Here is a 14,363-nt window from a genome sequence, read left to right as displayed (position 1 = left end):
CTGGGGTGTATGGTGAGCCAGTAAAGGGGAACAGACACGGGGTCTGGGAACGGCTGACAAGAATTGGAATACTAAGGAAGGAGCCGTGGTTTTTGACAGGGGATTTTAACGAAATGATCGATCAATCTGAGAAGCAGGGCGGTGCTGTAAGAAGAGAGGAGGAGGGCGCGGACTTCTGACAGATGCTGAGTGACTGTGGACTGTGGGAAATCCAACACAGGGGCCACAAGCTCTCTTGGCATGGGATTCGAAACAATGATCTTGTACAGTGCAGGCTCGATAGATCAATTGCAAATCAAGCCTGGTTGAATCTCTTCCCGCAAGCTACATCGAGGTATCTCCAGAGAGGATGCTCAGATCACAGCCCAATCATAATTTTTTTAGATGGGGTTGAATGGAGAAGGAGAGTCACGTTTAAATATGATCAGAGATGGATCAAGCAGGAAGGATTCTCGGACACAGTGAAAAAGAGCTGGAGCAGTGGGGCTTTTGGACAGGCAGGACTGATGCAGAAGATCTCAAATTGCAGGAAAGCCATCTCCAGTTGGAAAAATATGGCAAAACCGAATTCAGCTATCAGAATCAAGCAGCTCCATCACAGAATTGACGTCACATCTCATCGGAATCTCTATATTCCAGGGGAGATAAGCTAGCTACGACAGGAGCTTAATGAAGAATATTATAATGAAGAGATCTTCTGGAAACAGAAGAGCAGGCTCGACTGCCTCAAAGCATGCGACATGAACACGAGGTTTTTTTCATGCTACTACCAAAAACCGAAGATCGCATAACCATATTCACAGTTTGGTAGACTCTGATGGGAAAGAATGATTCGAGGAAAATGATTTAGGAAGAGTAGCAGAGGAGTATTTCAGGAACCTGTTTGCATCAGAGGATATTGGAGTATAGTTGAGCAAGTGGGAAGACATGCCCCCGAAGGTGACTCAATCTCAGAACGAAGAACTCCTGAAAGAAGTTACATTGGAGGAAGTGAGATGTGCAGTGTTTGAAACAAACCCCCAAAAATGCCCAGGGCCAGATGGGATGAGTGCTTACTTCTATCAACATTTCTGGGAGTCTGTGGGAGGAGATCTTACCGAGATGGTGAAGGAGTTTTTTTGGTCTGGAAAGTTAGAAGAAGGTCTCAACAGAACCAATATCTGTCTGATACCAAAGAAGCTCAACGCCAACAGTCTAGCTGAGTTTAGACCGATAAGTCTATGTAATGTGGCTTTCAAGCTAATTACAAATATTTTGGCTAAAAAACTCAAAAGAATACTTCTGATGATCATCTCAGAAACGCAGGCTACTTTTATTGAGGGTAGAATCATTCAGGACAATATCCTAGTAGCTCATGAGCTCCTCCATGCTCTAAATTCAAATAATAAATGTGCAGAAGAGTTCATTGCAGTAAAGACGGATATCTCCAAGGCGTATGACAGAGTTGAGTGGTCCTTTCTGAGGATGGCTATGAAGACCATGGGGTTCTCTGAGCAATGGTGCGAGCTGATCATGACATGTGTTACATCTGCTCAGTATCAGGTGCTGATCAACGGGAGACCTTATGGCGACATCAAACCCTCAAGGGGACTTCGCCAAGGCGATCCGATCTCCCCGTATCTCTTTGTCATTTGTACAGAGATGCTAGTGCAGATGATGGGCAAGGCTGAAGAAATGGGGCACATAACGGGCCTGAAGGTAGCTAGGGGCGCGCCATCGATCTCTCACCTGCTCTATGCAGATGATAGCTTGTTCTATTGTAGAGGAAACGCAGAGGAGCTAGAACTTTTGAAACAGATTCTGAGCAGGTACAGTTTGGCTTCAGGCCAGAGAATCAACTACCAGAAATCAAGCATTTATTTTGGTAAGAACATCCCGAGGGAGAGAAGAGATCAGATCAAGCTAACGTTGGGTATCGACCAAGAAGGAGTAGAAGGCATCTATTTAGGCTTACCTGAGTCTTTTGGAGGTTCTAGAGTCTCGATTCTGAGCTACTTAAAGGAAATAATGAGCGAAAGAGTCCAGGGCTGGCAGACTCGCTTCTTATCTCCTGCAGGGAAAGAGGTCATGCTAAAGGCAGTTGCTCTTGCTCTCCCCACCTATACGATGTCATGCTTCCTACTCCCTAAGACAGTGTGCAAGAAGATTGTCTTAATTATGTCAGGATTTTGGTGGAGGAATAAAAAGGAGACTAGAGGAATATATTGGAAAAGTTGGGAGCAGTTGAGTAAACCGAAAGCATGTGGAGCGCTTGGTTTCAAGGATATTGAAGCTTTCAACCTAGCGCTTCTTGGCAAGCAACTGTGGAGAATGCTATCTAATAAGGATGCGTTACACACCAGAGTATTCAAGAGTCGATACTTCGCCAAGACAGACCCTCTTAGTGCAGGTTTGGGTTCTAGACCCTCCTATGCTTGGAGAAGCATTCATGCAGCGCAACAATTGATACAACAAGGGCTAGGGTCTTAATAGGCAATGGAGAAAACACTAAAGTCTTCCAAGACTTATGGATTGGTCAACAACCGGCGAGGTGAGCGAATGTGGTGCGATGGAACAGAGAAGAATTGAGACCTCACCCGCTTCAAAACCTAAAAGTGAGAGACTTACTGATAAACCAAGGGAGAGAATGGAACCTAGAAGTGCTAACACGACTCTTCCCTGAGGAAGAAGTGCAGAGAATCATGAGGATCCGAACCTGTGGGAGAAACAGTAAGGATATCTACATTTGGGACTATAACAAGACGGGGGCATACACAGTGAAATCGGGGTATTGGGTTCAAATGAATGTCCTCATCAGGACGCTAGTTGAAGAGGATCAGCCAAGCTTGGACGACATTTACCAGCTGGCTTGGAGCACTAACACCAGCCCAAAGATTCACCACTTTATATGGCGCTGCATAAGCAACTCGATCCCAGTAGCAGGGAACATGGCTCGCAGGCATATATCAAAGGAAGCAGCATGCTTTAGATGTGGTCACGAGGAAGAAACGATAAATCATGTGCTCTTTCAGTGTCCTTTTGCTAGACTGGTGTGGGCTCTCTCGCCAATACCGGCTCCTCCAGAAGGTATAATGATGCAGTCTCTATACTCTAATGTGTATCACATGCTTAACATTCAGAAAGCATACCCTCGAGATGATATACAAGCCGACATTGTTCCATAGCTGTTATGGCGTCTCTGGAAAAATAGAAATGAGCTACTATTTCAAGGGAAGGAATATGAGGCAGAGAGTATCTTAAAGAGAGCTGAAGAGGATGCCGATGAATGGCAGAGGAAGAAACATGCAGAAGTATCTGAGGCTGAGAGACTTGGGGCAAAATGACCCATGATTACTAACCATATAAGTTCGTGGACTCCTCCTCCTAGAAACTGGCTGAAATGTAACAGTGATGGAACATGGCACAAAGATAGAGCCACCAGTGGTTTAGGCTGGATCTGCAAAGATGAGAATGGTCATGTAATATGGGTAGGGACGAGAGCTGTGACAAAGGCGGCATCATCTATTCTTGCAAAGGCAGAAGCGCTTAAATGGGGAGCAGAGACAATGGCAAGTTTTGGCTATAACAACATCATCTTAGAGTCTGATTCTCTCGCTCTGGTCAGGATGATCAATGGGTCTGAGGAAGTCTGGACGGTCCTGCAACCAACTATAGAGGTGATCCATTCGACCTTATCACATATTCAGAGCTATCAAGTTAGGTTTTCTTTGAGAGGTAGAAATAAGGCAGCTGATAGAATAGCAAAGGAGTCTTTCACTTTTGTGTCCAGTTTCCTAAGTTATATTTTGTACCATTATGGCTGAAGTATCAAGTTAGGTCTGATAATTCAATATATCAAAACAATGTTGGTGAATGAAAGTATTTGATGAATCAAAAGAAAAAAAAAACATCTAGAAGTCGCCATATGCACATTTAAACATTACGTAAAATTTCTTAAAACAGTTATAAAAATTCTAAATAAATGATTTAGGAGATCTTTTTAATCCTGTCGATTGATTTGATTTATTTTATGGTTGAAATTTAGTTATGATATTTCAAAAAGTTACAAAAGATATAATTGAGCGTGAATCTCTCTCAGGTTGATTTTTTTTATTTCTCTTTGTTGAGAGTGAATTTGTTTGATATTTTATATTGGCAGCCGTTACTCGTCAGTAACTTCTCAAGGATAACACAAATCTCTAATTTCTCTACTCCTAGATATTTACATTCTTGTTCTCCAGTAAATAATGTTTCTCTGTTCTCCTGTTGAATCTCCGTTTGGTCTTATAATTTAAGAAAAAATATGTAATTATTAGTAACTCCTCGGATTTGGTGGATTGTCGTCGTTAGTTACGGTTTCGTCCATATATTTTTATTCAGAAATAATGGCAGAATCTAAGCATTTGATTCGATCTAAGTCTGATATCAGCGCCCAAGTTACTCCTCCTACTTGTGCAATTGACTCTCAAGAGTATGTTCTTCTTCTTAATCTTCTTTCTTCCAGTGTGTATGTATGAACAACTGTATACATATATATATATATATATATATATATATGTGTGATCAATTAACAAGGTTGTGTTCGATTATTGATGTTTCATGTCTGGTCAAAGATGCAGAAGAATAAGTGGTCCTACCAGAAGATCAACTAAAGGAGGATGGACCCCAGAGCAGGTAGCTCAATTGTTTCATGTGGAAGTCTTTGTGTGATTGGTGAAAATCTTTCTTTCCATCATCTTATTTGTTTTCTTTTTGTCAAGGACAAACTCTTGATGAATGGTGTGTGGAGGTACAAAGGAAAGAATTGGAAAAAGATTGGTAATTGATATTTTGATTTTGGTTTTGTCATCTCAAAAACTCTTGTAAACCTATCCAATATATATATATATTTGTTTCTCTCTTGTCTTTTGGTTAATTAGCTGAAAGTGTTCCTGGGAGAAAAGACAAGAGGAAGACTGGTGTCCAATGTCAACACCGTTGGCTAAAAGTTCTTAATCCTAACCTCAACAAAGGACCTTGGAGAAAAGAGGTAATCAACTTTTCTTGATATATTCCTTTCCTCTTAATTCCATTTTTTGCAGACGATCATATAAAGTTCTCTTGTTATTTTTAGGAAGATGATCTCTTGAGTGAATTGGTTAATGTCTTTATTGAGAATGATAAGCCTAAATGGTCCAAAATATCCAAGCAACTCCCTGGTCGCATTGGCAAGCAATGTCGTGAAAGGTATGTTTTTTCCTTTTTATGTTCAACTCCACGTTTCCCCCCATAAAATTAAAGCTGACTATATATTTGCATGTTATATAGGTGGCATAATCATCTAAATCCGACTATCAAAAAGACTCCGTGGACTAGAGAAGAGGAACTGATTCTGGTTCAGGCACAAAGGGATCAAGGCAATAAGTGGGCCGAGATTGCCAAGCTCTTGCCTGGAAGGTTTGTCCTTAGAACTCAGATATATGATCAGCTTTGTCCTATTTTGATAGAACGTTGTGGATCTTTGCAATTTGTTCGCTTTTTCTTGTAAAATATTGGTCATGAAAACTCACAGGACGGAGAACAATGTCAAGAACCACTGGAATTGCTCACTTAAGAGGAGATCGGAACACCTTGTTACTAGTAGCCCCTTGTCTGGTTATGGACCTTGTGGTTATGAATCTAGCTTTTTCAATCAAAGCAACATGATGGAAATCAAGAAAGCTGCCAAGAGTCCTCAAAGGGATTCACTGGAATTAACTCTAGAGCCCATGAATTGGAGGAACACGTCTTCATCCACAAACTCCCTTAAAGGGGATGAAGAATCAACAATCTCGTCATCACTAGAATCTGATTGGTTAAGACGCAATAGCAAGGTTGAAATATCAATAACACCTTCTTCAGATGACCATCACCACAAGAATGTATGGTTAACTCCGCAATTAACAACTCCGTCTTGTGTAAAAGTTCCATTGAGTCCGGAAACTCCACAGAGCAGCAGCGCTGGACAAGAAGTGAGGGAGATCATAGGGAGATGGAAAATGGCTGCGAGTACTTTCGAGAACACACCTTCCATTATCTCCAGAAGAAGATCACCAGCGTCACGGCGCAAACAAGAAAACGACTCACCGTTTCAAAGAAGTCCTCGGACTCTCCTGTCAAGTGAGGAAGAACATTCAGTTTCAAATTCTTCTTCTACCAGCTCCTTACTCATGAAACGCAACAACACTTATTCAGGTTTAAAACCCTTGGAGAGGCGCTTGGAGTTTGATTTTATTTGACAAGTGAACATACCTTTTTAAAGGTTTCATACTTGGAATCATCAAGTTTAAGAACTCAGCAGTTTGTTTAATTCTCTTCATGTATATCTTTTTTTATATATATATTTGTTGGAGCAATTTTTCTTCATGTACATATTTGATGTCTAGTCTAGTTTTCTTATCCACCATACTTTAGGATCCGACGTTTAGTTTCCTTTAAATCCGTTTCATATTTTGTGAAAACGTGTTTTTTTCACACTAGTACAAGAAAAATAATACAATGAAAAATCCTAGCATATTTATCATAATGTTATCTTTTCATGATAAAAACTATTAATATCCGATAATAATAATAATATCACAAAATATTTATAAGGAAAGACCGTAGCTTATTTCCTTCTTGATAACGTAATTTCTCATCACTTTCCTAAACCCTAATCCTAAGCTAACTGAAAAAAAGGAAAAACTATATCTCTATATAAATACAAACAAGTTCCTTCATTCCTTGCGCAACAAAAAAAAAAACAGGTTTCGAAGCAATACATGTCTCGTGAAAGCCTTCTTCTCTCTGCTGAAAAACCAACGCCTCGTGAAAGGCTTGTTGTCTCTTCTGCTTCAGCGTTAGGGCAAAAGAGTATGACGACTCGTAAACTCGAAATCACGGCCGTATCGGCGGAGGGTCTCCTCATCGGTGGAAAACCGGTAAAGAAAACCGCATTCGTCGCCTTTGACATCGCCGGCAATTATAGCAACCGGGCAATGAGAACGGAGGTCTGTGGGGATTATCCGGTGTGGAAAGAGAACCTGGAGACGGAGTTTTCGTTACCGCCGGAGAAGAAAGAGGGTTTCATGTACGTTAGGGTTTATTGCGAGATCTCCGGCGGGAAGGATAAACACGTGGGAACGGCACGTGTGCCGATAAAGGATTTTACGGGAGAATATGCGCCAGAGGGTTTCTTGCAGTGTCTGAGTTACAGATTGTGGGACGATTACGGCAAAAGGAACGGTATTGTCAATTTCTCGGCGAGGATCGTGCCGGTTAGTAAGCCCGGTCTGCGTCCCTTTTGGTTAAGGTAGTGTTTTTAGGTTTGAGATTGGTTTGTTATGGTTTCATCTGGTTTATTTTTCCGGTACTTACTACATATTCGATCGGCCTACTGTAACAAATTTGATCACCATGGTCTAAAAGAACAAAAAAAAAAAACAAACTAATTTTAACTAATGAAATCGATACTGTATATTGTATATTTGGATTTCGGTTATTTTTAATTTGGGTATTTATATAATTTAGCTGATATATCATACATAAGGATAAACTATATCAGCTACACGAAAATTACTACTCTTAGAGACTAGATAAAAAAATCATTTTGGATATGAGGTTAGGGTATGGGAGAACCCTTGGATTTCTACTACGTCAGCTAGGCCGGCTACACCAATTGCTCATGTCCTGCATCTAAACTTGAGTTAGTGATTTCATTAATGGAGAGATAAAAGAGTGGGATGTTGGACTACTGGAGAAGTATCCTAGTCCAGATGATATAACCTTTCATTAAGAGTTTGGCCATAAGTTCAACTTATCACGGAGATTCCTTCTGCTGGAATTACACCGAAAATGGTCAATACACAGTTAAATCGGGATATTGGGTAACTCAAAACCTAATGAGGAACGATGAAGAGAAGCAGACCTTGGAACCTAGCATAACCAAACTTCAAGCCTTTGTCTGGAAAGTAAAAGCACCTCCGAAGATATGTCACCTTATGTGGCAACTGATAACGGGACAAGTTGTTGTAACAATAAATCTAGTACGTCGAAACATGAGATGCGATAATTACTGGAGGAAGAAACCGCTACTCATGTCATATTTGAATGTCCTCCAACTCTGCAAGTATGGTCCCTAGCATCAACACCATCTGCTCCTGACATCTTTCCTTTGTCTAGCATTTATGCCAATATGGACTATCTTTTCTGGAGGAAGAATGACATTACTGAACCAGAGCTTGACAGAGGCCTTTATCCTTGGATAATCTGGTATATCTGGAAGGTCCGAAATGATAAACTTTTAAAGGGAATAGACAAAGATCTATGAAGCTAGTTAGATATGTTGAAAGCGAATGTCAGGCTCAGGACACAGAAAAACACCCCTAAATATCTATTAGTTTCTCGCCCAAATATACATAACAAACCAATTTTGTGGTAATTTTAGATATTTCACGTACAATATTCAAAATTTACAAAGTATATTATTTTTATGTTTGTATTTTGAGGTTTATGAGATATCCGAATCCAAACGGAACCGTAAAGATCCAAACCAAAATCTTTGAATATCTGAACTGAACATAAATATCTAAACCCGAAAACTTGAAACTCGAATAAACCCTAACCAAATCCCTAATTTTAAACCGTCACTAATTCCCGGTTCGATTTTTTCTTTAAAAAAATTGTTGACCAAATATCGCAGTACAATCATTCAAGCATTAGAATGTATCAGCTTCAAGCATTAGAATGTATCAGCTGCAAAAACTCCCTTGTATGTAGTGGTGCGTCTATCACTCACAGCTTGGAGTCCAAGATGGGGTTACTAGTCACATTTTCTTTGAGCAAAGCTTCTTGCTTCAACGATACCACCAGCTGCACAGTCCCATTTACCATACACTCTTTACGCTTTACAAAAAAATGAGAGATCCATTTTGTATCCAAAATAACTCTTTTATCGAAGATTTGATTGATGATTAAAAGGAGCATGAGAGAACTCCACTAGCTTCTTCAGCTGGTCTCTGAGTATGTGTATAGTGTACTTAAAAGTTAAAACTAAGAAGGATACAACAACGTACCTCTCCCTTTCTGTTGAACATTTCTCCAGTTGCTAAACCACGACTTTGAGACGCTGTTAGATTCACCATCTGCATAAGAGCAAAGTTGTTATGTAGATTTTTCTCGTCCGGAGATTTTGTTTCTTTGGCAATTACACTCAAATGTTGTGGTTTACTTAATTTTAACATGCAACTCTAAACACAAACCAAATCGATTCATAAGTAGCAGAGATATAAAACCAAACGAATATCAGCTAAACAAGCAACTTGTTCTAATCTAGTGGTTGATGTTCCCGCGGGTTTGATACACTGCAATGTCGTCTTCATATTGAGTATACATACGGTTTGTCTTTTAATAACAACTCAAATCTGTGCTAAGTGTACTTTAGGCAATTTGAGTTTCAGAAAATAAGCATTTGGATTTCTATCAGTAAGAGCTATTCCTTCTTCAGAAAATCTTCAGAAAAAAGAAGATGAAATTTTCTTACCACAAAGAGGAGCCAGTCATCAGCTCTTAGAGGTCGGTGGAACCACATCCTGCAAAAGGTAATTAACAAGAGTAATAAACTTACTCTCAAATATTGTTTTCTTAGATTGTAATAATACAGAATTTAGTTATATAATGAATAATGCAAACACAAACACACTTGGCTCGAACCAAAGAAAAGAAAAGGACTTACGAATGGTCAAGGCTAACAGGAACTGCACTCATGCCCTTTTTAAGGTGAGGGTCTGAACTGATAAAGGCGTACATCAAATCTGAAGCAAATGCAACCACACATCTGTGTATGCACAATATAGTCACTTCCCTTAGTTATAATCAACAGATTTTCCTAAACATTGCAGTAGATCTATCCCCCCGCCACAAGTTGTCAATGGCCAAAGATAAATAATTGGTGATACTAAGATACCCTCATCGTTGAACTGCTTAGAGTGTTAGAAGGGAGCGCAACATTTAAAATCTTCTAGATCATAAGAGAAGTACCAATTGACAGAAGTAAAGTTGCTCACCGGTGCAAAGCCTGGTCGTCAGAAAGTTCTCCCCTTGCCTTAAACCAATATTTCAATCTGCAAGATGACAATTTTCCAGTTTTGCATTAACATTTAGTAATGGTTTAAGAGTGACACAATATATTAATGGGTTTATCATGATTTAGACAAATATGTTGACCTTGAAGGAGACTTTCTCTCTTCTGTAGAGTAATTTGGCTCACAAAATCGAATATCTATAGGCAATGGGGCAGTATATTGGGTTGCAACTTTATTTCGGTAATACCTGTAATAAAAAATAAAACCACAATTGAAAAGTGATTCATTCTACTCTAAGGTCTTGGAAGAATGGCTCTGGCAACAAAACCTAGGTATCAGATGGTCAGTCATACGTCGTTGAAGCATTTCATCCCTTGATACAAGCTGCAGTAGATAGAAATGGCAATAATCACCATTCGTTATAAGCCTCAAAGCAAGGAGAAAATGTTTTTTTTTACCGTTTCAGGAGGTAGCATATGAGGCATGTTCGACTCCTGGTGATCAAAACCTTGTTGCTCTCTCTGTAATAACCAGAAAAGGCGTTTTATTTGTTGTTATAAAGCTAGTATCTCATGATGATTCATAATGAAAACCTGAAATGATGCAAACAAGGTGAATATGATTTTTCCTTTCTGTCTTGCATCTACTCTTCGGGTGGCAAAGTTGTTGCCATCGCGTAAGCGGCTAACTTCATATATGATGGGAACTGCAAGAGAACTTTCAGAGGAAAACAGCAATGTGCTTGCTAGCAAAAGCATATTGAGATTAAAGTCCTTACTATTAGTATCTCCAGAAAGAAGGAAATAGGCGTGTAAACTATGGACTAACTTCATAAATTCAACAGTTTTTGAGGCTGCGGCAAGTCCCTGCCAATGTGTAGGTTGTTTGTGTAAACAATGAATACTAGTCATGTCTATAGATAGCCGCACATAAACAAAGCATAGGTGATGTAGTCTAATTAAATTACCTGTGCAACAAATTGCCCTCCGAAAACCTTTCCAAGGGCTGGGGCATTGGGTAGAGTGAACCCCCTGAATACATTCAACTACAAGAAAGAAATATGTAATATAAAAATATATGTAGAAAAGTGAGAGAGAATGGTAAAAGGTGAAAGCGCAGTTGGGGGTACATCTAATGGATCCATATACAAAATGCGTTCCAGGAGAGAGCGTTGGTTATCTAAATCACAGATTGGCTTTGTCTCAAGCAAATGACAATGATCACAAGTCAAGAGTAGGCAGGTAAGCTGAGGCATAAAAAAACAGTACTCAATGATGCATACCAAAGCAGCAGTTTTGTATAAAGAAGAAATAAAAAAAAATACCTGTGAGACAGCAACAACATCTACTGCATAAACATTCCCAAAAATGCCTGTGTAGGATACAAAAAAAGGAACAATGAGCACTAAGTAAAGAGACAGGTCAGTAATGAAACAATCATCATCCTCTCACCACGGCCGAAGTAATCAAATGGTTTCAAGAAAAACTCTGAACAGTTCTCTTCTCCGACAGGTCCTAGAACCTGAGCCTGAAAAAAAAACATAACAAGTTGCAATTGTCTTTTATCTTCATATGAGTCACACAAAGTAACAATCCAAACCTGTCCTTCCAAGACAAAATAGACTCCCTCCATCTCCTCCTCATCTCTACCAACTACATAATCCCCTCTCTCTGCATATAACAGAGAACCATTAATCAAATTGATGATTGAAATCAGAGAGTCTTAGAGATCACACTGACCGTAACGCTTGAAGACAAGGACTTGGGCGATTTTCTTCAGAGAAGAAGAAGTTAACCGATGCAACAAGGGTACCTTCTCAAGGAACTCCACTACTGTAAAAACCAAACTTCACTTTCCTCTCTTATCGACGAGTAATGAGATCTGTGAGATACTAACCTGATGATGATGATGATGATGATTCAGTTTTCATGGAGACGTTGAATAATAACTAAAAAGTCAATTCAATCGTCGGACCCAGGGATGTTAAAATGGGCTTGTCCTACCCATTTACGTCCAAGCCCGTTTAATTTTCGTGTCCATATAAAGTCCATTTACTTAACAATATTAAACGGGCTTCGTCGGGTTTGTCCACTTGTGTCCATTTAATAAACGGGTTTTGATAAAAATAACTGGACAGCCCATTAAGTTCATTTAATTTTTTTTTCTCTTCAACCTAATCTATCGTCGTCGTTCTTCCTCCTTCTTCACCTCCTTGGCTCTTTGCCTCCTTACGAAAGATCAAACTGCTCCAAATGAGTTTCTGATTCGAATCATGAAGCTTCTAGGGTTTCGATTTGTCTTCTAGAGTCGTTGTTCTTCACCTCCTTGCCTCCTTTCATCTCGTCACGAGATTCCCGAGATTCCCGTGTCTTCTACTTCTTCTTCTTCACTCTCTCCAGCTCGTGTTTCCTCGTATCATACAATCAAGGTTCGTTTCAAACTGATTTCATAAGTGTTCTTTCAATTAATTTGTGGGTTTGTTTAAAAATGGTTTGATTTGTGAACAGGTTTCACGGACATATGCAAAGGAGTCTCAAAAATTGCAACCAAAGCTGAGATTAAAAGTGGTATGTGATTCTTTTTTTTCACTGAGTGATCATTTGACTACAATATGTGTATGGAAACAAGAACATAACCGATAACCAACATGATTAACTATGTTTTGTATGAACATCTTCTTCGCTGTGACCGTGTGAGTTAGCTTCTATGGGTTTTGTCAAGTTTTTCGTTAGCTAAAGAGTCATTGTGTAGACAAATACTATAAAGATGTATTTGGACAGAAGACTCGTATTGTAGACATATACTTTCGTTAATCCAAGACTAGTGAAGTTTTTTTACTTTGTATCCATACGCTATGCTTTATTTGTTCCTGTTTTTGAATGGTTGCCAACTTACCATCTTCTCTCAAATTTTGATAGTCCCTTGCAGCCACTAATAATTAAATATGTTTCTTTCTTTTTTTGCAGAGATGGACTATGATACTGTGCACACAATGGCGCTTCTTGAAGCTCAACGTGAATACATGGACATGAATGATGAAGATGCTGAATTTGATATAGATGAAGAAATGGCAGAAACAGAAACAGAAGCAGAAGCAGAAGTTCAGTGTGAACCACAAGCCACTGCATCAACACAAGCAGCGAAACCTCAACGTAAGCGTCGAAAAACCTCACTTGTTTGGAAAGATTTTGTACTAGTGGGGGTAGAAGAGGATGGAAAAGAAAGGGCTAAGTGCATTCATTGTGAAGACCGTTTTATTTTATGACTATATTTTTCTTATAACTAATTCATATTATACTTTGTAGGTGCCATTGAAGATCTCTTTGATGAAAATGAAGATGTTGGAAAGAAAGCAAGTAATTATGGAGTGGAGTCTTCAGCATCAAAAGATTGATATGTTTGCTGGAACAAAAGTACATAGTTTTCTGGTTCTGTTTTACATCAGTTTATAATTTTTTTGATGAAAATATATAATATGTTATGTTTTGAACATGGACAGATCCTGGTAGACGTTCAAGAAGGAAAAGAGTAACTTATGGACACTTAGTGTGAAGTGTGAACTTTATTTTTCAATTATGTTGTGACTGTGATTTGTAAACTTTGAATTTTTAGTTGAAGCAAAACAATGTAAGGTTCTGGATTCATATTTTATTTGACAGGTATTTAACAGGTTTCATCGAAAAGAAATGCTATGATATAAATAGATCATGTTCATTTTTTTTTAAGTAAACGGGCTTGAAACGAGTTTGAAACGAATTTAGTGTTAAATGGGCTTCACATAAATGGGTTCTAAATGGGTCTGATTTAAACGGGCTTTAAATGGACATCTATTAAACGGGTTTGGACGTATACGGGCTTGGACGTAAATGGGCCGGTAAGCCCGTTTTAACATCCCTAGTCGGACCTATGGATATGGATTTAGTAAGGATGTAATTATCGTCTACCCTTGGGTGCATTGTACATCAGTGTGGATAAACGTGTTAATCATGTCGTGGTCGCAAAGTTGCAAAATGTACTACTTTCATGGGCCCTAAGTCTCAAAGCCCATCTACAAAATATTCCAGAATTTAATTATGGGATGAGGAGGAAGATAGTGTATGTTTTGATGTTCATCAAAAATTAAAAGTGTATCTTTTGGTTTGATACTAGTTTGATAACTGTACGATTGTATTCGTTAATTAGGAATTAAAAATATTATTACTATATTTGAAATTTTTAGCAAAAAAATATATATTTTGTATGAAAATTTTGCAAGAATGTCATCATCTAAAATACCAGTGGTTTGTATGTGATTCACACGAGTGT

The 14,363-nt window shown here is 38.9% G+C and overlaps 4 protein-coding genes and 1 long non-coding RNA gene across 16 annotated transcripts; 4 read left to right on the top strand and 1 right to left on the bottom strand.

Annotated features, from left to right (window-relative positions):
* Positions 1–2,853: 2,853 nt before the first annotated feature.
* On the top strand, positions 2,854–6,376 carry LOC106355774 (transcription factor MYB3R-2-like). The gene is made up of 7 exons (XM_022704738.2): positions 2,854–4,450; positions 4,593–4,653; positions 4,740–4,797; positions 4,899–5,008; positions 5,093–5,205; positions 5,287–5,415; positions 5,531–6,376. Exons 1-7 carry the CDS (start codon positions 4,365–4,367, stop codon positions 6,234–6,236), a joined length of 1,263 nt encoding a protein of 420 aa, XP_022560459.1. The 5' UTR covers positions 2,854–4,364; the 3' UTR covers positions 6,237–6,376.
* Positions 3,327–3,803, top strand: LOC106355775. Its single transcript, XM_013795664.1, has one exon. It carries the CDS (start codon positions 3,327–3,329, stop codon positions 3,801–3,803), a length of 477 nt encoding a protein of 158 aa, XP_013651118.1.
* Positions 6,377–6,758: 382 nt separating the features above from the next.
* Positions 6,759–7,292, top strand: LOC111206548 (BON1-associated protein 2-like). Its single transcript, XM_022703705.2, has one exon. It carries the CDS (start codon positions 6,759–6,761, stop codon positions 7,290–7,292), a length of 534 nt encoding a protein of 177 aa, XP_022559426.1.
* Positions 7,293–8,519: 1,227 nt separating this feature from the next.
* Positions 8,520–12,048, bottom strand: LOC106388205 (acyl-CoA hydrolase 2). 12 transcript variants are annotated; one of them, XM_013828235.3, is made up of 17 exons: positions 11,955–12,042; positions 11,798–11,890; positions 11,658–11,728; positions 11,510–11,585; positions 11,383–11,429; positions 11,188–11,304; positions 11,026–11,103; positions 10,837–10,924; positions 10,652–10,764; positions 10,517–10,579; positions 10,387–10,442; positions 10,201–10,305; positions 10,041–10,097; positions 9,710–9,811; positions 9,518–9,566; positions 9,051–9,119; positions 8,520–8,880 (listed from the first exon to the last, which is right to left on the bottom strand). In XM_013828235.3, the coding sequence occupies exons 1-17, from the start codon at positions 11,986–11,988 to the stop codon at positions 8,770–8,772; spliced, it is 1,329 nt and encodes a 442-aa protein (XP_013683689.1). In that variant the 5' UTR covers positions 11,989–12,042; the 3' UTR covers positions 8,520–8,769. The 12 variants fall into 12 exon arrangements, 11 of the variants coding, with proteins under 11 accessions (XP_013683689.1, XP_013683691.1, XP_048604091.1 ...); XM_013828237.3 differs by having other exon boundaries at positions 8,520–8,847; positions 11,955–12,035; XM_048748134.1 differs by having other exon boundaries at positions 8,520–8,847; positions 11,798–11,887; positions 11,955–12,029.
* A 196-nt stretch (positions 12,049–12,244) lies between these two features.
* LOC125581920 lies at positions 12,245–13,732 on the top strand. Its single transcript, XR_007319689.1, has 5 exons — positions 12,245–12,486; positions 12,566–12,625; positions 13,025–13,210; positions 13,364–13,471; positions 13,558–13,732. It is a non-coding gene; the product is annotated as an uncharacterized LOC125581920 (long non-coding RNA).
* The last annotated feature ends 631 nt before the right edge of the window (positions 13,733–14,363 follow it).

The sequence above is a fragment of the Brassica napus genome, chromosome C2 (assembly GCF_020379485.1).
Source record: "Brassica napus cultivar Da-Ae chromosome C2, Da-Ae, whole genome shotgun sequence".
Lineage (NCBI taxonomy): Eukaryota > Viridiplantae > Streptophyta > Magnoliopsida > Brassicales > Brassicaceae > Brassica > Brassica napus.
This window is presented reverse-complemented; position numbering and strand designations above follow the sequence as displayed.